Source organism: Cheilinus undulatus, linkage group 14 (assembly GCF_018320785.1).
Source record: "Cheilinus undulatus linkage group 14, ASM1832078v1, whole genome shotgun sequence".
NCBI lineage: Eukaryota > Metazoa > Chordata > Actinopteri > Labriformes > Labridae > Cheilinus > Cheilinus undulatus.
This window is the reverse complement of record NC_054878.1, coordinates 3414812-3440503: the sequence shown is the minus strand read 5'-3', so window position 1 is coordinate 3440503 and position 25692 is coordinate 3414812. Positions and strand designations below refer to the sequence as shown.

Genomic DNA, 25692 nt, shown 5'->3' with positions numbered 1-25692 from the left:
ACCATGGACGGACAGATGTAAGATACAACCTGAACCATGGACGGACAGATTTAGGATACAACCTGAACCATGGACGGACAGATGTAAGATACAACCTGAACCATGGACGGACAGATGTAAGATACAACCTGAACCATGGACGGACAGATGTAAGATACAACCTGAACCATGGACGGACAGATGTAAGATACAACTGAACCATGGACGGACAGATGTAAGATACAACCTGAACCATGGACGGACAGATGTAAGATACAACCTGAACCATGGACGGACAGATTTAGGATACAACCTGAACCATGGACGGACAGATGTAAGATACAACCTGAACCATGGACGGACAGATTTAGGATACAACCTGAACCATGGACGGACAGATGTAAGATACAACCTGAACCATGGACGGACAGATGTAAGATACAACCTGAACCATGGATGGACAGATTTAGGATACAACCTGAACCATGGACGGACAGATGTAAGATACAACTGAACCATGGACGGACAGATGTAAGATACAACCTGAACCATGGACGGACAGATGTAAGATACAACCTGAACCATGGACGGACAGATTTAGGATACAACCTGAACCATGGACGGACAGATGGAGGATACAACCTGAACCATGGACAGACAGATTTAGGATACAACCTGAACCATGGACGGACAGATGTAAGATACAACCTGAACCATGGACGGACAGATTTAGGATACAACCTGAACCATGGACGGACAGATGTAAGATACAACCTGAACCATGGACGGACAGATTTAGGATACAACCTGAACCATGGACGGACAGATGGAGGATACAACCTGAACCATGGACGGACAGATGTAAGATACAACCTGAACCATGAATGGACAGATGTAAGATACAACCTGAACCATGGACGGACAGATTTAGGATACAACCTGAACCATGGACGGACAGATGGAGGATACAACCTGAACCACGGATGGACAGATTTAGGATACAACCTGAACCACGGACGGACAGATTTAGGATACAACCTGAACCATGGATGGACAGATGGAGGATACAACCTGAACCATGGACGGACAGATGTAAGATACAACCTGAACCATGGACGGACAGATAGAGGATACAACCTGAACCATGGATGGAGAGATTTAAGATACAACCTGAACCATGGATGGACAGATGGAGGATACAACCTGAACCATGGATGGAGAGATTTAAGATACAACCTGAACCATGGACGGAGAGACATAAGATACAACCTGAACCATGGACGGAGAGACATAAGATACAACCTGAACCATGGATGGAGAGATTTAAGATACAACCTGAACCATGGACGGACAGATAGAGGATACAACCTGAACCATGGATGGAGAGATTTAAGATACAACCTGAACCATGGACGGACAGATTTAAGATACAACCTGAACCATGGACGGAGAGACATAAGATACAACCTGAACCATGGACGGACAGATGGAGGATACAACCTGAACCATGGATGGAGAGATGGAGGATACAACCTGAACCATGGACGGACAAATGGAGGATACAACCTGAACCATGGACGGACAGATGGAGGATACAACCTGAACCATGGACGGACAGATTTAAGATACAACCTGAACCATGGACAGACAGATTCAGGATACAACCTGAACCATGGACAGACAGATTTAGGATACAACCTGAACCTTGATCTGACAGCTGGAGGAGGATGTGACCTTAACCATGGGCGGATTGATGGAAGAAGGTATGACCTGAATCATGGACAGATGAAGGAGGACATTGTTTTTGATTTAACTCTGACTCAGACCAGGACAATCAGACCAGGATGTGGACCGTCCTCCATGTCTGTTTGGATTTAACTCTGACTCAGTCCAGGGCTGCGTCTCAGTTTGACTAATGTATGACTTGTGTTTTTGACGTGAGTCTTTTCCTCGAGTCTTAGTCCCACCCACCAGAGACTCATAGAGAGACTGGAGGAATCGATGGGAGGACTGAAGCCATGAGACCAATGTTTAACGGTCCATGGGACGTCCTTCACTCTGCAGCGTCACTCTGCAGCGTGAAGCGATATCAGTTTATGATGACGGTGCTGGCAATCAGTGGACCATCCTCCATGTTTGTTTCTCATCTTATGTCATATCTTATCCCTTGGGGTTTTTGTGAGATGTCCCCTGTCCTTACCTCCAGCTGCGAGTCGGCGCTGGTTTTCCACCATCCGTTTCCTGATGCGATTTAGGAAGGCTCTGCAGCGGAAGATGATCAGGTTCATGGTGCGAGCGTCTGAGGAGCAGAGAGAGCAGACGCCAAAGCACGAATCATTCTGCACATCCAGTCAGAAACCATGGGCAAATACATACAAACCTGCAGATCTCCATAACTGGAGCACTGTCCTCTCCCAGTATACTGGACAGAGGAAGAACCTGTTTGTCATAGAAGCATGCCTGACTCCTTTACTCTCGCTGGAGACAGGTGGAGCCAGGCATTATCGGACCTTCTGCTAACAGATTTGTGTGCAGCTACCTGGCTGTACATCAGATCATGGAGACAGGGACGAACATTAATGACCCAGGGTGATATCAGGGGGCAGATGGAGTTCTGTTCTCCTCAGCCTTTATGCTGTTAAACTTCACCAGCTGAGGTCACCAGCTGGGCCAAAATAAAGTTGGTATCAGCTCCTATGTCTGACCAAGCTACATCTGATCTCTAGGCCAAAATTACCTTGTAGAAACCAAACTTTTCTATCAGCTGACTGTCCATGTTAACTCACAGGTTTATGGTCCAACCACAGATGACTGTCTGTCTCTAATCTTCATGCCTTTTCACAGATAAATCCATTTTCAACGCACACTGCCATCATGTTTCTTACACTTCATGGCCTGTGCAGTCTCCATTCACAATCCACTGTTTAAGTCCAACCTGTGAACCTTTCAGAGATCTGAGGGACATGTTGGCTGTGTTGGATGAACATAGCTCATATATATAGAACATTCATATTTTAAAATGTTCAGAATTCTCGTCTCAGTTCTTAAATTAGCCTCAAATGGCTAAGCTACACAAAAACCTACACATTTGCTCCTAAGGATCAAAAAACACTGAAAATAACATCTTCATTTCTCATTTCATTCTACTTATTTTCTGATTTTTAAAAAATGAATATCAATGACCAGAACACTGGTGACATAAGATTCTTTTTTCCGAGATGTGTGACCTGCTGCAGGTGCAGCGGGAAAAGAATGTTACATCAGCAGTGCTATGTTCTCTGATCTTCCTTTTTTGATCAGAACACTAAAAGAATGAGATGAAAAAAAGCATTGCCTCTTTTTTTTTTCTTTGGAAAAACAAAAACGAAGAAAACCAAAAAATGCTTTGTTTTTGTTTTCTTTTTTTAATTCTCCGTTTCGTATAAACGGCTGAAAGAGTCTGGGGCGGGTGTTTCCATGTTTTCTTATTTCTGTATTTGTAAGAGTGTCTGTCTTCATTTCAGATCTCTCATTTTAAATTCAAATCTTTTGGCCCTATCTGACCATCACTCAAACTGAGTTTAAGTCCCGCTGGTACCAGGGTAGTTGTTGGACCGGCTGGTGGACTCAGCCCATGGGCCAAAGTCCATTCAGACACTGTGGAGCACGCTCAGGTTGTCTAGTCCGGTTTGGGTCTCAGGTGTAGATATGCAGGTTGTTAGTCTAAGACCAATCTCAGCTGGACTAATGTTTATGTAGATTTAGAAATCCAGGCTCAGTCACACTGACGTGATAAAAACACTTTTAGACATCTCCATGGAGACGGTCCGAGGGATACTGTACCTCCGGTCAGCTTGGACTGGCAGTTGATGAACTCGGCCTGTTTGGGGGGAGCGTAGCTCTTGCGTCGGGCCTGCAGGGTTCTGGGTGGAGGTCCTGGTGGGGTTTGACTGGAACCGGCTCTGGTCTCCTGCTGTGACCTCGGGCCTGGTCTCATTTGGTGGCCTGTCTTTCCAGTCTTCCCAGTCTTACCCAGAGTCCCCGCTCTGCCCTCCCAGTATGCCTGACAGGCATGGTACAGGATCTGGATAAAGATGCACTTCTCTGCTGAGGAGAGCGCCACCCACTGGTCCTCAGCGTTATCGAAGACCAGGTCAAACTCAGGAGTGTCCTGGAACAGCAGGGAGAATGTCAGCACGCCAGTTTCTGTGACAATTAAGATTTTTCTTTTTTTAATCATTCTTAAAACTCCCACAGGACCAAGAAGAACAAATCAGAACCAACAAAAAACAAAAAGAACCCAAAAGGATAATTAAAACAAAAAGAACCAATCAGAACCAATAAAGAACCATTCAGAACCAATAAAATCCAATTAGGGGCCAATCGGAGCCAATTAAAACCCATTAGGAACCGGTCACAACCAATAAAAAACATTCAGGAACCATTCAGAACAAAAAAAAAAAACAAAAACAAAAAATTAGGAACCAAACAGAACCAATAAAAACATTCAGGAACCATTCAGAACAAAAAAAAAAAAAAATTAGGAACCAAACAGAACCAATAAAAACATTCAGGAACCATTCAGAACAAAAAAAACAAAAAAAAAAACAAAAAAAATTAGGAACCAAACAGAACCAATAAAAACATTCAGGAACCATTCAGAACCAAAAAAACAAAAAAAAAACTAATAAACAATTAGGAACCAAACAAAACCAAAAATAAAAACAATCAGGACTAATCAGAACCAATAAGCAGCAATAAAAAGCAAACAGAAGCATTAAAAAACAAAAAGGAACTAATCAGAACAAATCAAAACCAAATAAAAACTCTCAGAACCAGTGAAAAACAATAGGGAACCAAACAGAATCATCAAAACCAATAAGAACCTATTAGAACCAATAAAAACCAAAAAGGAACCTTTGAAAACAATAAAAACCAATATAGAACCAAAGAGATACCATCCAAACAAATAAAGAACCTATCAGAACCCATCAAAACCACTATTTCAGAACCAATAAAAACCAAAAATGAACCAATCAGAACCAATAAAAACAAAAATAACCAATAAGAACCAGAAGAAAACAGCAATAAGGCCCCAAAAAGAACTAATCAGAACCAAAAATAACCCATCAGAACCAACCAGAACTGAGCAGAATCAATTAAAACTTTTAGGAACAAAAAAAAACAACAAATAAGAACCTATCAGAACCAATAATTAAAAAAAATAACAAAAAAAACAATTACTTAACATTAAAGAACAATCAAAACCAATAAGTACCAAAAATGAACTAATAAGAGCCAAACACAACCCATCAGAAACAACCAACACCAAACAGAACCAATTATACCTAATATGAACCAGTTAGAAACCGTAAGAACCAATTAAAAACAAAATCAACATTGTGGACCAATCAGAAACAATATGAACCAATCTGAACCAGTCAGAACCTCAGAGTTCTTTTCCTCATCTCTCCAGAGCTCAGACTAACGCCATCGTGAAATGAGAAAAGGTCTGTTTTTAATCTTTGGTTTCTATGCTGGGGTTAAAAGAGGAAAATCCAAATGAGCCATGAGCTGTCCTCCATTCTTTCCTCCCTGAAAGGGTCACCTGGCACAGGTGTGGAAGAACCAGCGGAGGTACCGCCCACCACTGAAGCTCAGACCCTGGAGTAGCGCTGTCAGTCACTGGATATCAGAGAGAACTTTTTTTCAACATACTGATGGGAATTCACTGATCCGTAATTAGTCTAGAATGTCCTATGGACCAATCACTGATTGATCACTGATGATCAGTGATTGATCGGTAATTGATTACTGATTGGTTCATAGATTTGCGGGTGTGCTGACCTTGTTAGGGTTGATCCCGTTGACCTGGCGGAGCTGCTCCACGGTCCACTGAGACCTCCTGGTGAAGGAGGATGAGCCCTCAAACTGCTTCACCTTGGTGATGAGGAGCTGATGGGGCCGGCTGTTGGTCACTAGATGGTCAGACACAAAACCGTCTGTGATGAGTTCTACCGAAACAACAGAACCAACAACAGCAGGAATAGAAATACCTAATCAATAATAACCTCTACTAATCTCTCCACAAATCAGACCTTTGGTTTGTTGATTCTTGGATTTATTATTTCATACCTAAAAATATAGTCACACCTGAAAATCTGTGAGGAACCAGGGAGGGAATAAGAAAGCTCATATTTAATGAAGTTATCAGTTCAGATTTTATCTAATGATCATTGGGTTGGGTTGGTACAGTGGTGTCATGGACGTGATGGTCTTCAGGGCTAACTAGTTCTTTAGTAGAGCAGAGTGAAAATGGTCTACAGTGATCTAGGACGATCTATTGATGATTGTATATAATGATGACCTGAGAGACAGATGAAGGTGGTGTAGTTAGCTTTGGTGCCCACTGGGAGGAAGGACAGCCTCTTCTTTGCCCTCCTCTTCACCTCCACAGCCACCAGCAGGCGCTCATCCCGGGGGACGAAGACCTCTTTGTTGATGGCAGACTGAAGGTTCATTGTGGTCGTCAGACCTCAAAGGGACGAATGGATGGGTCAGGACGCTGTTGGAGCTGGATGGGTGCAGAACACTGAGAACAGAGGAGCAGAGAGAGCTCAGAGAGCAGGCGTACCACCAGAGCGAGACAGAGGAGCAGAGAGAGCTCAGAGAGCAGGCGTCCCACCAGAGCGAGACAGAGGAGCAGAGAGAGCTCAGAGAGCAGACGTCCCACCAGAGCGAGACAGAGGAGCAGAGAGAGCTCAGAGAGCAGACGTCCCACCAGAGCGAGACAGAGGAGCAGAGAGAGCTCAGAGAGCAGGCATACCGCCAGAGTGAGACAGAGGAGCAAGGACAGTACAGAGAGCGCAGAGAGTGGACGTCCAGTCAGTGTGAGACAAAAGCACACCAAGACCACAGACAGTGGTATCCCACCAGAGTGGGACAGAGAAGCACAGAGAGCTCAGAGACCTCAGAGAGGGGACGTCCCGCCAGAGTGAGACAGAGAAGCACAGAGAGCAAAGGGGGCGCAGAGAGCACAGAGAGCTCAGAGAGGGGACGTCCCATCAGAGTGAGCCAGAGGACCAAAAGAACACAGAGGGTGGACGGCCCACCAGAGTGAGACAGAGGAGCACAGAGAGCACAGAGAGTGGATGTCCCACCAGAGTGAGACAGAGGAGTACAGAGGAGTACAGAGAGCACAGAGAGTGGACGTCCCACCAGAGTGAGACAGAGGAGCACAGAGTAGCACAGAGAGTGGACGTCCCACCAGAGTGAGACAGAGGAGCACAGAGGAGCACAGAGAAGGGACGTCCCACCAGAGTGAGAAAGGGGCACAGAGCAACACATAAAGCACAGAGAGTGGACATCCCACCAGAGAGAGACAGAAGAGCACAGAGAGTGGACGTCCCACCAGAGTGAGACAGAAGAGCACAGAGAGTGGACGTCCCACCAGAGTGAGACAGAAGAGCACAGAGAGTGGACGTCCCACCAGAGTGAGACAGAGGAGCACAGAGTAGCACAGAGAGTGGACGTCCCACCAGAGTGAGACAGAGGAGCACAGAGGAGCACAGAGAAGGGACGTCCCACCAGAGTGAGAAAGGGGCACAGAGAAACACATAAAGCACAGAGAGTGGACGTCCCACCAGAGTGAGACAGAGGAGCACAGAGTAGCACAGAGAGTGGACGTCCCACCAGAGTGAGACAATGAAGCACAGAGAGCACAGAGAGTGGACATCCCACCAGAGAGAGACAGAGGAGCACAGAGAGTGGATGTCCCACCAGAGTGAGACAGAGGAGCACAGAGGAGCACAGAGAGTGGACGTCCCACCAGAGATAGACAGAGGAGCACAGAGAGCAAAGAGAGTGGACGTCCCACCAGAGTGAGACAGAGGAGCACAGAGGAGCACAGAGAAGGGACGTCCCACCAGAGTGAGAAAGGGGCACAGAGCAACACATAAAGCACAGAGAGTGGACATCCCACCAGAGAGAGACAGAAGAGCACAGAGAGTGGACGTCCCACCAGAGTGAGACAGAAGAGCACAGAGAGTGGACGTCCCACCAGAGTGAGACAGAAGAGCACAGAGAGTGGACGTCCCACCAGAGTGAGACAGAGGAGCACAGAGTAGCACAGAGAGTGGACGTCCCACCAGAGTGAGACAGAGGAGCACAGAGGAGCACAGAGAAGGGACGTCCCACCAGAGTGAGAAAGGGGCACAGAGAAACACATAAAGCACAGAGAGTGGACGTCCCACCAGAGTGAGACAGAGGAGCACAGAGTAGCACAGAGAGTGGACGTCCCACCAGAGTGAGACAATGAAGCACAGAGAGCACAGAGAGTGGACATCCCACCAGAGAGAGACAGAGGAGCACAGAGAGTGGATGTCCCACCAGAGTGAGACAGAGGAGCACAGAGGAGCACAGAGAGTGGACGTCCCACCAGAGATAGACAGAGGAGCACAGAGAGCAAAGAGAGTGGACGTCCCACCAGAGTGAGACAGAGGAGCACAGAGAGCACAGATAGTGGACGTCCCACCAGAGCGAGAGAGGGGCACAGAGAAACACAAAGAGCACAGAGAGAGGACGTCCCACCAGAGTGAGACGGAGGAGCACAGAGAGCTCAGAGAGTGGAAGTCCCACCAGAGTGAGAGAAAGGAGCACAGAGAGCACAGAGCGCTAAGAGAGTGGACGTCCAGCCAGAGTGAGACAGAGGAGCACAGGGAGTTAAGAGAGCACAGAGTGCAAAGAGAGCAGATGTCCCATCATAATGAGAGAAAGGAGTACATAGAGCTCAGAGTGAGACAGAGGAGCACAGACAGTACATGGAGCACAGACAGCAAAGACAGCGGACGTCCCACCAGAGTGAGAGAGAGGAGTACATAGAGCTCAGAAAAGGATGTCTCGCCAGAGTGGGACAGAGTAAGACATAAAGCGCAGAGAGAGGAAGTCCTACCAGAATGAAACAGAGGAGCACATAGAGCTCAGAGAGCTCAGAGAGGGGACGTCCCACTAGAGTGAGACAGAGGAGCCCAGAGACCACAGAGCCAGATGAGCCCAATTAAAGGAAAACTACTTCAGAAGGACGTTCCACATTATTAATCAGGCCACAGGTTTCAGCAATATGGGAAAGAAAAAGGATCTCTCTGCTGAAAAGCCTCAAATAGTACAATTTCTTGGACAAGGTATAAAAACATTCGATATTTCAGGAAAACTTAAATGTAATCATCGTACTGTGAAGAAATTTGTGGCTGATGCACAGATGGGTTCATGCAGATAAAAGGCATAATGAGGAAGGTTTCTGACAGACAAATTCATCGGATTAAGAGAGCAGCTGCTAAAATGCCATTACAAAGCAGCAAACAGGTATTTGAAGCTGCTGGTGCCTCTGGAGTCCCACCAACCTCAAAGTGTAGGATCCTCCAGAGGCTTGCAGTCGTGTAAAAACCTACGATTCAGCCCCCCTAACCAATGCTCACAAGCAGAAACCGTTGCAGTGGGCCCAGAAATACATGAAGACTCATTTTCTTTAGGGTCCCTAAAGGTGTGAAAATGACCTCTGTAAAGTATATAAAGTTTCTGACTGACCACTTTCTTACATGGTACAAAAAGAAGAAAGAAGCCTGCAGAAGCAAAATGATCTTCATGCATGACAATGCACCATCTCATGCTGCAAAGAATCTCTCTGTTTCATTGGCTGCTATGAGCATAAAAGGAGAGAAAATCATGGTGTGGGTTCACTTAGCATCAGCTCAGCCCTAATCAGAGGTCCACATTAGCATTAGCACTAATCAGAGGCCCACATTAGCGTTAGCACTAATCAGAGGTCCACATTAGCGTTAGCACTAATCAGAGGTCCACATTAGCATTAGCACTAATCATAGGTCCACATTAGCGTTAGCACTAATCAGAGGCCCACATTAGCGTTAGCACTAATCAGAGGTCCACATTAGCGTTAGCACTAATCAGAGGCCCACATTAGCGTTAGCACTAATCAGAGGTCCACATTAGCGTTAGCACTAATCAGAGGTCCACATTAGCGTTAGCACTAATCAGAGGCCCACATTAGCGTTAGCACTAATCAGAGGCCCACATTAGCGTTAGCACTAATCAGAGGCCCACATTAGCGTTAGCACTAATCAGAGGTCCACATTAGCGTTAGCACTAATCAGAGGTCCACATTAGCGTTAGCACTAATCAGAGGTCCACATTAGCATTAGCACTAATCATAGGTCCACATTAGCGTTAGCACTAATCAGAGGCCCACATTAGCGTTAGCACTAATCAGAGGTCCACATTAGCTCAGCCCTAATCAGAGGTCCACATTAGCGTTAGCACTAATCAGAGGTCCACATTAGCGTTAGCACTAATCAGAGGTCCACATTAGCATTAGCACTAATCAAAGGTCCACATCAGCTCAGCCCTAATCAGAGGCCCACATTAGCGTTAGCACTAATCAAAGGTCCACATTAGCGTTAGCACTAATCAGAGGTCCACATTAGCGTTAGCACTAATCAGAGGCCCACATTAGCGTTAGCACTAATCAAAGGTCCACATTAGCGTTAGCACTAATCAGAGGCCCACATTAGCGTTAGCACTAATCAAAGGTCCACATTAGCGTTAGCACTAATCAGAGGTCCACATTAGCGTTAGCACTAATCAGAGGTCCACATTAGCGTTAGCACTAATCAGAGGTCCACATTAGCGTTAGCACTAATCAGAGGTCCACATTAGCATTAGCACTAATCAGAGGCCCATATTAGCATTAGCACTAATCAGAGGTCCACATTAGCGTTAGCATTAATCAGAGGTCCACATTAGCCTTAGCACTAATCAGAGGTCCACATTAGCATTAGCACTAATCAGAGGTCCATATTAGCTTTAGCATTAGCACTAATCAGAGGTCCACATTAGCATTAGCATTAGCACTAATCAGAGGTCGACATTAGCATTAGCATTAGCTCTAATCAGAGGTCCACATTAGCATTAGCACTAATCAGAGGTCCACATTAGCATTAGCATTAGCACTAATCAGAGGTCCACATTAGCATTAGCATTAGCACTAATCAGAGGTCGACATTAGCATTAGCATTAGCTCTAATCAGAGGTCCACATTAGCATTAGCACTAATCAGAGGTCCACATTAGCATTAGCATTAGCTCTAATCAGAGGTCCACATTAGCATTAGCACTAATCAGAGGTCCACATTAGCATTAGCATTAGCACTAATCAGAGGTCCACATTAGCATTAGCATTAACACTAATCAGAGGTCCACATTAGCATTAGCATTAGCACTAATCAGAGGCCCACATTAGCATTAGCACTAATCAGAGGTCCACATTAGCGTTAGCACTAATCAGAGGTCCACACTAGCGTTAGCACTAATCAGAGGTCCACATTAGCATTAGCATTAGCACTAATCAGAGGTCCACATTAGCATTAGCATTAGCACTAATCAGAGGCCCACATTAGCATTAGCACTAATCAGAGGTCCACATTAGCATTAGCACTAATCAGAGGTCCACATTAGCATTAGCATTAGCACTAATCAGAGGCCCACATTAGCATTAGCACTAATCAGAGGTCCACATTAGCGTTAGCACTAATCAGAGGTCCACACTTGCGTTAGCACTAATCAGAGGTCCACATTAGCATTAGCATTAGCACTAATCAGAGGTCCACATTAGCATTAGCATTAGCACTAATCAGAGGCCCACATTAGCATTAGCACTAATCAGAGGTCCACATTAGCATTAGCACTAATCAGAGGTCCACATTAGCATTAGCATTAGCACTAATCAGAGGCCCACATTAGCATTAGCACTAATCAGAGGTCCACATTAGCGTTACTAATCAGAGGTCCACACTTAGCACTAATCAGAGGTCCACATTAGCATTAGCATTAGCACTAATCAGAGGTCCACATTAGCATTAGCATTAGCACTAATCAGAGGCCCACATTAGCATTAGCACTAATCAGAGGTCCACATTAGCATTAGCACTAATCAGAGGTCCAAATTAGTGTGAGCATTAATCAGAGGTCCACATTAGCGTTAGCATTAATCAGAGGTCCACATTAGCGTTAGCACTAATCAGAGGTCCACATTAGCTTTAGCATTAGCTCTAATCAGAGGTCCACATTAGCATTAGCACTAATCAGAGGTCCACATTAGCGTTAGCATTAGCACTAATCAGAGGTCCACATTAGCATTAGCATTAGCACTAATCAGAGGTCCATATTAGCATTAGCATTAGCTCTAATCAGAGGTCCACATTAGCATTAGCACTAATCAGAGGTCCACATTAGCATTAGCATTAGCACTAATCAGAGGTCCACATTAGCATTAGCATTAGCACTAATCAGATGTCTACATTAGCATTAGCATTAGCACTAATCAGAGATTCACATTAGCATTAGCATTAGCACTAATCAGAGGTCCACATTAGCATTAGCACTAATCAGAGGTCCACATTAGCATTAGCATTAGCACTAATCAGAGGTCCACATTAGCATTAGCACTAATCAGAGGTCTACATTAGCATTAGCATTAGCACTAATCAGAGATTCACATTAGCATTAGCATTAGCACTAATCAGAGGTCCACATTAGCATTAGCACTAATCAGAGGTCTACATTAGCATTAGCATTAGCACTAATCAGAGGTCCACATTAGCATTAGCATTAGCACTAATCAGAGGTCTACATTAGCATTAGCATTAGCACTAATCAGAGATTCACATTAGCATTAGCATTAGCACAGCCCTAATCAGGTTCAGGTGTGAGTAAATGAGTTGTGAAAACAGTTCATCCCAGCTTTGTTCTAGTCTCTGATCAAGCCTGACTCTACACTCTCAAACACACTTGGTATAAAATATTCTCAATATTTAAAGTTAAGTAGTGAAATAATATTTTGAGTAAAAACAAAAAACTCATTCATTTATCTCTTATTTATGAGAGTTGTTCCCATTTTCCTGTCACAGATTTGAACAATTATGACACTAAGAATAAATGGATGTGATTCACTCCATGAACAAAGACTGAGAGGTGACCTTTGACCCACAAAAGTCTCTCCCAGACATCAGAATATCATCCTAGTATTAGTAGAGTCCTTCCCCACAGGTGGGATTTCTCTGACTCAGAGGGCAACTGCACTCATGGTGCAAATGTGTCTAATGCCCAAAGGCACTCTGGGAAAGCTCTGCAGGTTAAAGGAGGATTTTCAAATAATTTGAGTGAAATGACAAAAACACTGAGAGTGATTGAGCGCTGTTACTGAAAAATAAAAATGGGCTATAAACTGAGAATAACTGAGCTGAAATAGCTCTTTATTTCTAAGTAAACTAATTTTTACAGCCTCGTACTGTTCAGTCTTACAGTGGACTACATTAAATATCTAAAGGGTCAGTCAGTAGAATTATCACTCTGAAATGTGTAAAATATTTAAAGAAATGAATAAACTGAGGTCATACACTATATGGACAAAAGTATGTGTCCACATCTGTTAGTTATTGAATTCAGGTGTTCCAGTCAGACCCACAGGTAGGGGCGCCGAAAAGGGGAGAAAAAGGAGAAGGATTCTAGGGCCCCATGACTGACAGGGGCCCAGAGAGGTCCCTAATACAATTCTAATACTGACAAAATAATATGACACCCAGTCATAAACGCACAGTCACACATTTATTTTATTTACAATGTATTGGTAACACTAAGTTTATTTGTTTTGGAAACATTTCTCAACACCCCCTAACTCAATTCCTAACTTTGTACATACTTTATGAGCTAGCTCACTTTTCTCCCCATATAAGCTGAAGAAAACTCTGGATTTAAACATTTTACTGTTGTTTTAGTTCAATAATCAATGCAGGCAAGCGTTTTGAAAGCTGCTCTGCTTATATTCAATCAGTCAAAAAATGACGCCTGTCCTGAACAGACACGTCGAGAGCAGCAGCAGCAGCTGTCTCTCTGTGCCCCCCTGCCCACCTGAACAAGCCCAAGTACCCCCTGAGGAAGGAGGTGAGCAGCTGTGTGTTACATTAATCAATTATTATGGAGAAAAAATATTAAAGAACTAGAAAAGCACTCAGAGAGCACAGACCTCCGCCATCAGCCCTATCTGCCAATAGTGAAGAATCCTTTAAAAACATTCCTGAATCCAGACGGTGATCTAGATGACTCCCAAAATCTAATCTGCTGATTACTCCCTCCCCGGTGGGGCGGAGACACGGTGAGGCAAAGCATTGGCTTCGCTACGTGTGGACTGTCATGGCGAAAGCACCCATCATCTCACTGGGCGACTGGAAGTCATGGCAGAGGGTGAATATTCCTCTATTCCTCCCAGCATTGTGAGTATTCTCTCTACAATTCGCTGTCTTTCTCTCTGTTATGCTCCGACTCGTCTCCTCGACCGGGCATGTGTCCTTCAAAGTCTATAAAGCCCAAAACTTTGAATAAGTTACTCATGTCTGCCATCTCCTGGTGTAAAGTGGTAACAGCGCAGACCCCTGCCATTAACCCTATCTCCCAATAGTACAGAATCTTTTAAAAAACATTCCTGGATCCAGACAGTGATCCGGATCACTCCCCAAAATCTAATCAGTTCTTCCTTATGCCATTTCTGACATTTCCTAAAAATTTCATGAAAATCCATCCATGAATTTTTGAGTAATGTTGCTAACAAACGAACAAACCCACCCAATCACATAACCTCCTAGTCTGAGGTAATAAAAAATCGTTCTGAATTTTAAAAAAAAGCCTGTAGTCTGTATTTATTTCTGAACGATTCTAACGGTTTAAAATGCATCAGCTATCTCTGAAATATGTTTGGTCAGTAGTTTGGGACTCTCAACCCCCTAAGGAAGAGGATTAGGGCCATTTTCGAAGGAGAAAATAATTTTGGACAAGTCGAGATAAAGTCGAAATGACAAGAAAAAAGTTGAAACTTGTTATTATTAACAGCAGATCATACAGTAGATGCTGTGTGTTTAGGCTATGTGGCAAAGAGAGAATCTTTTTGCTGTTAAATCTAATAATGAGGTATAATTTCAGTGATATGAAGCATAAGGCATTCGTAGAGACAGTCACGATTCTCTGTTATTGTCTTAAATACTCATACATCAACAGGAGCACAGCAGCACTCATGTCTCTTCCTCTTCTGTCTGATCACCTAGAGCACAGGTGTCAAACTCAAGGCCCAGGGGCCAAATCCAGCCCCATGGAATAGTTAAATCTGGCCCTCAAGATGATCTCTTATTTCTGTTCTAACTGGCCCGTCAGTCTGAGGTCTGCAGATTTCCTCAAGTATAAAAATGTGAACTTATCCTTGATGATTTAAGATTTCATTGTTAGGTCGCAAAATCTGAAAAAATAAGGAGTAAAATATTTAGATAAGAAGTCAGGAATGTGGCAAAATAAATTCATTTGTGTTTTAATTTCACATTTTCAATTCAGCATCTCACAATTAGGACTCAGACTTAGGATTTTGACTTTTAATTTCATACTTTGAGCATTTCAACTCATAATTTTGACTTCTCATATAATATTTTGAGCTTTAAGATTCATAATTCTATTTTCTAAGTGATATTTTGGCCATTTTAACCAATTATTTTGCATTTTACCTCATATTTCAACTCCAGACTTTGGCTTCATAATCCCAAAGTTTGACCTTTAAGACTCACAATTTAAAATTTTGAACTCATGATTTTGACTTCTTTCATGTTTATTTGCTATTAAAAACATTATTTTTCTATTTCAGTTTCTTGTTTTGACCTTTCTGAACTGATAAATTTACTTTTCTCAGATTGTTAGTCTTTTAACTTATCTTTAACTTTTTAAATGTCAAAATCGTTTATCATCAGTGCTAAGTTTTTTTCCCCATATTTTATCACCGGTGGAGTAAGATTGATGGTTTATGGTTAAGAAGGTGACCCTGTTAGGCCCTCAGGTTAGTCCTGAATCCAGAATCCGGCCCCTGCTGTGATTGAGTTTGACACCTCTAACCTAGAGACACACGGGTGCCAGACTTAACCTCGGTAATGGGAGAGCCAAGGGAGATTGATCACTCTTTTATTGATCATAGACAAGTTGCTGCTAATGACGAAATGTTAAAAAAGGCAGATAAAGGAACACTTTGTCACGTGTTGTCACTTTAAAACTCTAGTTAACAGTATTGTTTATGATACATAAAGAAAATTTTACCAGCAAAACGCCATGTACATGATGTACATTACATTTTTGTATGGAATTTAGAAATAAAAACCCCCATATGTTTTCATTGCTGCTTTCATGCAGCCTCGTTGCTTCCTTTCAGATATGTCAGTAGAGTTGTTTATATTGATGTTGTCTGTCCCACCAAAACAAACACTGATCATCTCTCTTCGCTCTCCCAGTACTGAGGTTGAGTCTGTCACCTGTGCATCTCTACAGGTGATCAGACGGAGAGGAAGACGATCGCTGTCCTGTCTCTTCTGTTGATGTATGAGGATTTCAGACAATAACAGAGAATCGTGCCTGTTTCTACAAAATGTCTTAAGCCTCATATCGATGAATACGTGAAATTATACCTTATTATTGGATTTAACAACAAAGATTCTCTCTTTGCCACATAAACACACAGTGTGTATCCACTGTTAGTAATAAAGTTTAGACTTTTTTCTTGTCATTCGACTTTCATCTCGAAATTGTGTTTCAACTTTATTCACAAAATTTTGACTTTATCCTCGAAATTTCAATCTTATTCTCGAAATTTCGGCTTTATTCTAATCATTTCAAATTTATTCTCGTCATTTCTACTTTAAAATTATTTTCTCCATCAAAAATGGCCCTAATCTGCTTCCGTACATCCCCTGCTTTGCAGTAGGAACAGAGAACATTTCCAGTGCATGCAGACTGGGTGACTGCTCTCAATCCAATCAGAGAAATCTTTACATTTTCTGGAAATCAGAAGATTAAATCGCAACAACCATATAGCCTCATATATGTATTTTTTCACCAATAATCTAATGCCATCACCTGTGAGTCTACAGTTTTGGAGATAAATTAGACCTGCATGGGGCTACAAGAGGGAGACAGAAGCTGGGTTTCCATTACACTTGGAAATGCCCAAAATCAAAATAGAGCAATAAAAAACTGGTAATGGAAACACCTGAATTTTGAAAAAAACTCTAAAATATCGCTAAAAAGTATTTACGCTTTCATGAGGAGGTTTTTCAGGCGTTCCGATATAGAAATATATCGCAAAAGTGTAATGGAAACACTTTTTCTGCACTTACAAGTTACGGGTGGTGATGTACAGTGTCACATGACCAGTCACTCTGAGACAACATGGCGCGGTACATGTGGGCAGAAGAAGAGACAAGACTTTTCTTAACATCATACTTCTACCCTTATTCGTGGCTTTTGCCATACATACAGACTTTACCTCTGAACTATCATCCTTTGCCTTTGTCTTTTGTTCAAAATTATCAAGGCAACCATCGTAGATGTAACCAAAACCGTACCAACACGCAACAGGTTTGAGCGTCAAGCTTCCCTGCAGCGAATTCACGCAAGAGGAGATTTTACGAGAATTACAAGGCCTATGCCCAAAACTCCCTCCAATGGAAACGCATTCAAAGTGCAATTGTACTTAGTTGAAATTTAAGAAATATCACTTTTATTTTGCGAAAAACTGTAATGGAAACCCAGCTAGTGAGCAGTGGAGTATTGGTAGTAAAATCACATTTTAGTTTGTTATTTTTGGTCAAATCACTTAAAACACCATTAAGTGAGACAAAATGGTGAGGCCACCTGAAATGGGGATTATGATGCTATTACAAATGGTATTATATTAAAGAGAGGGTAATATGCCTTTTTTTCAAGGCTTTACACCATCTCTCTGATACCCACGTAGTAAATTCACATGGTTTACAGCTCAAAAAAACTCAGATTGGCTGATTTTCTGGTGGCTGGCCGGCGGCAGGACTCCGATGTGGCTATGTTGCTATGCTAGTACTTGTAAACTTTGAATGAAACAGTCCGACTGAGTAAAATATGGCGAATTTCGATATACATCCGTACGTGTTGGACCCAGAGTCTGATCCTGATAGTTTGGAGGGAGAGGGTGAAGAAAATCAGCAGCAGCAAAGGCTAGAGCAAGCTGTATCTGTTTGGTAAGTGTTTAATTACTGTGTTACTAAATGGCTTTGATAATGGTGGACTTATCCCGTGTCGCGTTTAGCGGTGTATTTATTCTTCTCTGTTCATCTTGTGGGGGGCGGTCTGTTCTGCTTTGCCAGCAGCACGGGCGAACCAGTCAGGAGATCCTATTGCGATGACCTCATCAGTTCGCTCCAATGAAATCTCGTCTCGGGAAGATCTCAGAGAGATTCCCAACAAACCGTTTTCATCAGTTTACACTCTAATTCCAAGATTACTGCCACACACGTTTATCTTGTGGTTTGAAAATTTGCATACGAGAAGTATGGACACCCAACATTGTGACTTTATACTTATGCTTTAAAAATCGGAAAAGTATAATACCCCCTCTTAAAAGAAATACTACATAATTTTTGTATGTCATGTACACTGCAGAGCCAGGTCCAGGATCCTCTTCAAGTTTGTCAGAGAGGAGAGTGGAAGTGGAGGAAGAGATCGAAGAGGGTACAGAGGTTATTTTGTTTTTAAGTTTTGTATTTTCAGGTAATTAATCTTAAGAGGATTTTATGTTTAAGTATTTAAAGAACGAGATGGGTTTTGGAATATAGAGTATCAGTCTTGCAGCAAATAATTGCATCTAAATGAATTTCACTGTATGTTAAGTGCATCCCCTACCAAGTAACTGTCATGTTGTTCTTTTCACAAATATGGGAATGATAGGCAAAAATATCATTAAAATGCAGTTTTATGTAAAACAGTATCAAAATTTTCCGCCGGCCTGGCTGTGGGGGGGCCAGTAATACCCCTTTCCCACTGGCCGAAAAACCCATGTTAACACGCTAACAATCAGCTTCTGTTGGCGGTGGGAAATGCTCTAATCCGCATCCAGACCCGCTTCGACTGACCCTGCAATGGACACGGGTTTTTATCGGCTCGCCTCTGATCGGCTCCAGTGGGAACATCACACCCCGGTGAACACGGGATGACTTTGGCGTAAAGTGCCTACGTCATAATATCGCGCCCATAACCTGGGGCAACAAAAAGACGCCAGCAGCTGAGGGACGAGCATTGTTGTTTTTTGGACTCAGCGTGTGAGATTCATATTTGCAAGATGGCACAGCACTGGCAAGACAGCGAGATCAGATAGCTTCTATTGATCCGTGGAGAAGAGGAGATTCAGCCCCAGGCCACAGGGACTGTGCGAGACACAACTATATAACACATGCAACATCCGCGTGCTGATGACGCACCAGAGGAAAAAAAAAATAACAGCAATGTACCTCGTCTGCTGGCGATCAGACCCAGGTCTGCTGGCAATGGGAAAGGAGTCACTTGTCGATTGTTAGCGGGTTTACTCACGTTTAAAAAAATCCGCTTTTACATGCTAATTTTAGTGGGAAAGCGTTTTTTTTTCCATGGCGCCCAAAATCCCTGGCTGCGCCCCTGCCCACAGATGTATAACATCTTCACCTAAGCATGCAGTCTCACACATCTGTGATCCTAAACGGGCCGTTCAGTGAGTTCCAGCGTGGTATTGTGATGATGCCATCTTTGCAATAAGACGGTTCGAGGAATCTCATTCCTGCTGGATATTCCCCAGTCAGCTGTAATCAAGGCTGCCCTTAAGGGGGGATAAATGGCCTCCTTCATGTTGTAAACAATGTGGATGGGCACATTAAACCTAATGATCAGGGAAGTAATGTCAGACTTCATAGGTAGTCTATCATTTGCACAAATGTCAAAATGCTTTAAGTTTTATTGTGAAAAGAATTTAGGAAAGGGTGAAAAGTGGCAAAAAAAATGGAATGAGGGGGCAGAAAAATTGGCAAAAATAGCAAAAAGTAACTAAAATAGGAACATAATTTAACCCTCCGGGACCGTTCAAATATTTGTTACACTTGGGACCTTTAGCCCATAAAATGCTTGCATGCCTGCGTGCATGTGTGTGTGTATGTATGAACTTATGGCAAAGGCTTTCAAGTGGCACTGTTTTTATTTATTCTGTTTGATGTAGTTTTAGTGAAGAAGATCAAAGGTCAATTTCAGATTCAACTTCAAAGTTATATTATAGCATGTTTTTTCTCCATTTGTCAAATATGGTCATAATGATGCCATTGGGTGAAGAGTACTAAAAATGATCAATTTAAAGGTAAAAGAACAGACTGACACCCATATATAATAAACTGTATGAATTATGCTTTCATGGCAGAAAGACCAAAAAATACAGTTTGAATGGGTTTTAATGGCACAGTTTACACGCTTAAGGTCCCGAGTGTGAGTATTTGTCACTGCATAAAAAATAATAATGCATGAAAATCAACTTTGCTGCTAATCATAGACATATCCCAGGCTCTAATAATCCAAAACAAAAAAATCTACTTTGCATGTAGTATATCGAAAATAATTCATATTTTCTGTTTTTTCAATCTGAAAACATAGTACCATCATGACAAAAACCTGGCATTCAATAAGTTAAAATGGTTAGAAATTCAAACTATTTGGTATCAATATTTAGGTCTGACGTAGTCTTACTGTTGGAGCCGAGCTGAAAAAAATGAGCTCCATGTCTCCATGAATCAAATTTAAATGTATAATTTTTTTAATAGCAACAATATGAGGAGCGCATTTTATGCGCTAAAGGTCCCAAGTGTAACAATTGCTCATACAACGTGTATTTTAGTCTTACTGTTGGAGCCGAGCTGGAAATTAAAAGATCAAAGAAAAATACACAATCTTACCAATATTCATGCCAAATGCATAAACTCAGCCAAAGTTATCAAAAAATGAAACGTGAAAAGTGCATAAAATGCGCACAAGGATCCCAGAGGTTTAATACAACGTTGTACAAAGTCTCTGTTGGTGTAAGGGTACGGTGGCCAAATACTTTTGTCCACATAGTGTATGTGTATATGTATTTGAAGTTGATCTCTTTTGACTTCAAATATTCCCAACAGTTTTCAAAACCAAACAAATCTCTGTGTGGACGTGTCTTATTGTGGCGCCTGCCATGACAACATGTTTACTGATTACCCGGAAACACTGGACGGTACATCAGAGAGTACTCCATAATAAAGAGCAGGAAGCTGCTGTTCTGTTGCTGTACCTCGTTCATGTTTTGTTCTGCTGACATTGACTGGATGTTCTGTCACCCACCTCCATAAATCTGTATCACATCTCTGTCACCGCTGAGCTCTATTTCTGCCCTGCCTATGAGAGGATGGACCAATCACATTTGCTCTGCCTGTTGTTGCTATGCTGCCCCAACATTCTATCACATACACAAACAAGCCTGAGAGCCAAAGATAATCATCAATCTTAACAGTAATTATCAAAAAGATAGCAAACAAGTAAACCCAGCAGAAGGAGCTGAATAAATGGGCTGGATGGCCCAGCCACTGACTCTAAGAGATTAGAAATAAACACCAACAGTGAGCATCTATTTTTATTTTTCTTAGGTCCACCTCTACAAGCGCCATGCTCAGATATTAGGATAGAAGACTAAAGATGATCTGTATGACTGCTCTGTATGTAAAAGAAAAAGGATGACATGTTTTATAAGCTCTAAAGACATCATCTTTAAAGACAGAGGATGGAATTTTTAAAGCTTCAAAGACATCATCTTTAAAGACAGAGGATGGAATGTTTTAAGGCTTTGAGGACATCATCTTCAAAGACAGGAAGGAATGTTTTATAAGCTCTGAAGACATCATCTTCAAAGACAGAGGATGGAATGTTTTATAAGCTTTAAAGACAATTTTTAAAGACAGAGGATGGAATGTTGAGGAAGCTATTGGGGGCTTTCTTTCCTTTTGTATCAAAATATTGACCATAGCAACTTTTGGAAAACTTTTTCAAACATTGCCAGCCTAGGACAGTCCTCATGAGGGACGGTCACCAGGTCTGGTTAATAAGTTGAGTCTGAGTTCTGAAGCTCTTTTGAAAGCTGGTGAAGGTCTGTTGTAGTTTGAATTGTAGTTCATTGGCTTTAGAACCTGAAAAAAGATATTTCAGATTTCTGATTCAATTGCTAGTTTACTAACTAGCAATAACTTATTGAACTAGCTGTTGTAAAACTGGATCTGGTTTAAAGCTCTCTCTGTCACAAAGATCTCATCTATAATCAATAAAAACTGAGCTCTTACCTGGTCAGTTGGGTTAGTCCAATGGTAAAGGAGTGTGTTAGTGATATCTCCCTCTCTGTGTCAGGATTTAAACCCCCCGCACACCGGACGGCGTGCCTTACTGTGAAGGCACAAATCAACCACACAACATCTCCTTTATAGAAAGAGAGATAGGGAGAGAGAGAGGAGGGAGGCTCAATGGGCTCAATTGAACAGTGGTTGGGGTGGGGTGGGGGGGCTGTGAGGACACCCAAAGTCTTTATTGTTTACCCATCCATCCATTATCTGGACCACTTATCCCCTTCTGGGTCATGGGGTTGCTGGAGCCAATCACAACAATGATTGATAGAGGGGCGGGGTTACAGCCTGGAATAGTCATCAGCCAATCACAACACTGACACCAGTGTTGTTTCCACTGACTGTTGTGGTTCACTTTGGTTCAAATGGCACAGAGCTCTGTGTGTTTTATGGTTAAATACTGGGAAAAGAATCAGTCTACTGGGGCCTGAGCAACAACCTTGTTTCAGCAAGGACCCTAGCACTGACCTAGTGTCTGGGAGGACCCTAGCACTGACCTAGTGTCTGGGAGGACACTTGCACTAACCTGGAGTATGTGAGGACCCTAGCACTAACCTGGAGTATGTGAGGACCCTAGCACTAACCTGGAGTATGTGAGGACCCTAGCAGTGACCTAAAGTCTGCTTTTTCTTTTGTCAGAAGAATGGCTAAATTGGGGGCTTTAAATGCTCAGAAACTCACCAAACCTCACGGAAAATTGATTCCACTGAATTATTTTGTTATAGTATATTAACACAAGTTTCAGCTCCAAAATGAGGAAACTGTTAGCCAGGAAGCTAGCACTAATGCTACTGAATGAACACAGGTGGCCTGACAGGCACGCCAAGGAAATGGGCCCTGATAAACCCAGAGACTGGACCCTGAAAAAAACAAGAGAATGGGCCCTGACAAACCCAGAGAATGGGCCCTGATAAACCAGAAAATGGGCCCTGATAAACCAGAAAATGGGCCCTGACAAACCCAGAGACTTGAGCCTGGAATAACCAAGAGAAAATGGCCCCTGATAAACCCAGAGAATGGACCCTGATAAACCAGGAAATGGGCCCTGATAAACCCAGAGAATGGGCCCTGATAAACCAGAAAATGGACCCTGATAAACCAGAAAATGGGCCCTGATAAACCAGAAAATGGGCCCTGATAAACCAGAGAATGGGCCCCGATAAACCAGTAAATGGGCCCTGATAAACCAGAAAATGGGCCCTGATAAACCCTGAGAATGGGCCCTGATAAACCAGGAAATGGGCCCTGATAAACCCAGAGAATGGACCCTGATAAACCAGGAAATGGGCCCTGATAAACCCAGAGAATGGGCCCTGATAAACCCAGAGAATGGACCCTGATAAACCAGGAAATGGGCCCTGACAAACCCAGAGAATGGGCCCTGATAAATCCAGAGAATGGACCCTGATAAACCAGAGAATGGGCCCTGATAAACCCAGAGAATGGACCCTGATAAACCGGAGAATGGGCCCTGATAAACCCAGAGAATGGGCCCTGATAAACCCAGAGAATGGGCCCTGATAAACCAGAAAATGGGCCCTGATAAACCCAGAGAATGGGCCCTGATAAACCAGAAAATGGGCCCTGATAAACCCAGAGAATGGGCCCTGATAAATCCAGAGAATGGACCCTGATAAACCAGGAAATGGGCCCTGACAAACCCAGAGAATGGACCTTGATAAACCAGAAAATGGCCCCTGATAAACCCAGAGAATGGGCCCTGATAAACCAGAAAATGGGCCCTGATAAACCCAGAGAATGGGCCCTGATAAAGCAGAAAATGGGCCCTGATAAACCCAGAGAATGGGCCCTGATAAACCCAGAGAATGGGCCCTGATAAACCCAGAGAATGGCCCTGATAAACCCAGAGAATGGGCCCTGATAAACCCAGAGAATGGGCCCTGATAAACCAGAAAATGGGCCCTGATAAACCCAGAGAATGGGCCCTGATAAACCCAGAGAATGGGCCCTGATAAACCCAGAGAATGGCCCTGATAAACCAGAAAATGGGCCCTGATAAACCCAGAGAATGGGCCCTGATAAACCCAGAGAATGGGCCCTGATAAACCCAGAGAATGGGCCCTGATAAACCAGAAAATGGGCCCTGATAAACCCAGAGAATGGGCCCTGATAAACCAGAAAATGGGCCCTGACAAACCCAGAGACTTGAGCCTGGAATAACCAAGAGAAAATGGCCCCTGATAAACCCAGAGAATGGACCCTGATAAACCAGAAAATGGCCCCTGATAAACCCAGAGAATGGGCCCTGATAAACCCAGAGAATGGACCCTGATAAACCAGAAAATGGCCCCTGATAAACCCAGAGAATGGACCCTGATAAACCAGAAAATGGCCCCTGATAAACCCAGAGAATGGGCCCTGATAAACCAGAAAATGGGCCCTGATAAACCCAGAGAATGGGCCCTGATAAACCAGAAAATGGGCCCTGATAAACCCAGAGAATGGGCCCTGATAAACCAGAAAATGGGCCCTGACAAACCCAGAGAATGGACCCTGATAAACCAGGAAATGGGCCCTGATAAACCCAGAGAATGGGCCCTGATAAACCAGAAAATGGACCCTGATAAACCAGAAAATGGGCCCTGATAAACCAGAGAATGGGCCCTGATAAACCAGAAAATGGGCCCTGATAAACCAGAGAATGGGCCCTGATAAACCAGTAAATGGGCCCTGATAAACCAGAAAATGGGCCCTGATAAACCCTGAGAATGGGCCCTGATAAACCAGAAAATGGGCCCTGACAAACCCAGAGAATGGACCCTGATAAACCAGGAAATGGGCCCTGATAAACCCAGAGAATGGGCCCTGATAAACCAGAAAATGGACCCTGATAAACCAGAAAATGGGCCCTGATAAACCAGAGAATGGGCCCTGATAAACCAGAAAATGGGCCCTGATAAACCAGAGAATGGGCCCTGATAAACCAGTAAATGGGCCCTGATAAACCAGAAAATGGGCCCTGATAAACCCTGAGAATGGACCCTGATAAACCAGGAAATGGGCCCTGATAAACCCAGAGAATGGGCCCTGATAAACCCAGGACCCATCGTCAGGTTTGATTTATTGAGAGTAGCATGTGTGTTTCTTCAGCAGCGTTGGTGCTAGCTTCCTGGCTAACAGTTCCCTCATGTTAGGGCTGATAACTCTGTCAAACTATTATTGGATTCTGATGTTGGAATTATTTATTTGTGGTACATTTCAACCCTTTTACCACCTTTTCCCATCCATTTTTGCCACATCTATTTGCCACTTTTAACCCATTTTTGCAGATTTTGTCCATTTTTACCATTTTTTTAAACCAGATTTGTCCATATTTGTATTCTTCTTGGCCCTTTTTTATCCATTTCTGCATCGTCTTTTGCCTACTTAAGCAGCTTTTAGCCATC

At 43.1% G+C, this 25692-nt stretch overlaps 1 protein-coding gene across 1 annotated transcript in view; it reads right to left on the bottom strand.

Annotated features, from left to right (window-relative positions):
- The window catches only part of stxbp6l (syntaxin binding protein 6 (amisyn), like), a 34149-nt gene extending 11825 nt beyond the window's left edge, over positions 1–22324 (bottom strand). The window contains exons 1-5 of the mRNA XM_041804806.1: positions 22229–22324; positions 6326–6550; positions 5806–5936; positions 3802–4129; positions 2180–2278 (exon numbers count right to left, since the gene is read on the bottom strand). Coding sequence (XP_041660740.1) covers positions 2180–2278; positions 3802–4129; positions 5806–5936; positions 6326–6479 — 712 coding nt within the window. The 5' untranslated portion in view covers positions 6480–6550; positions 22229–22324. The remainder of the gene's footprint in view (positions 1–2179; positions 2279–3801; positions 4130–5805; positions 5937–6325; positions 6551–22228) is intronic.
- Positions 22325–25692: the final 3368 nt, after the last annotated feature.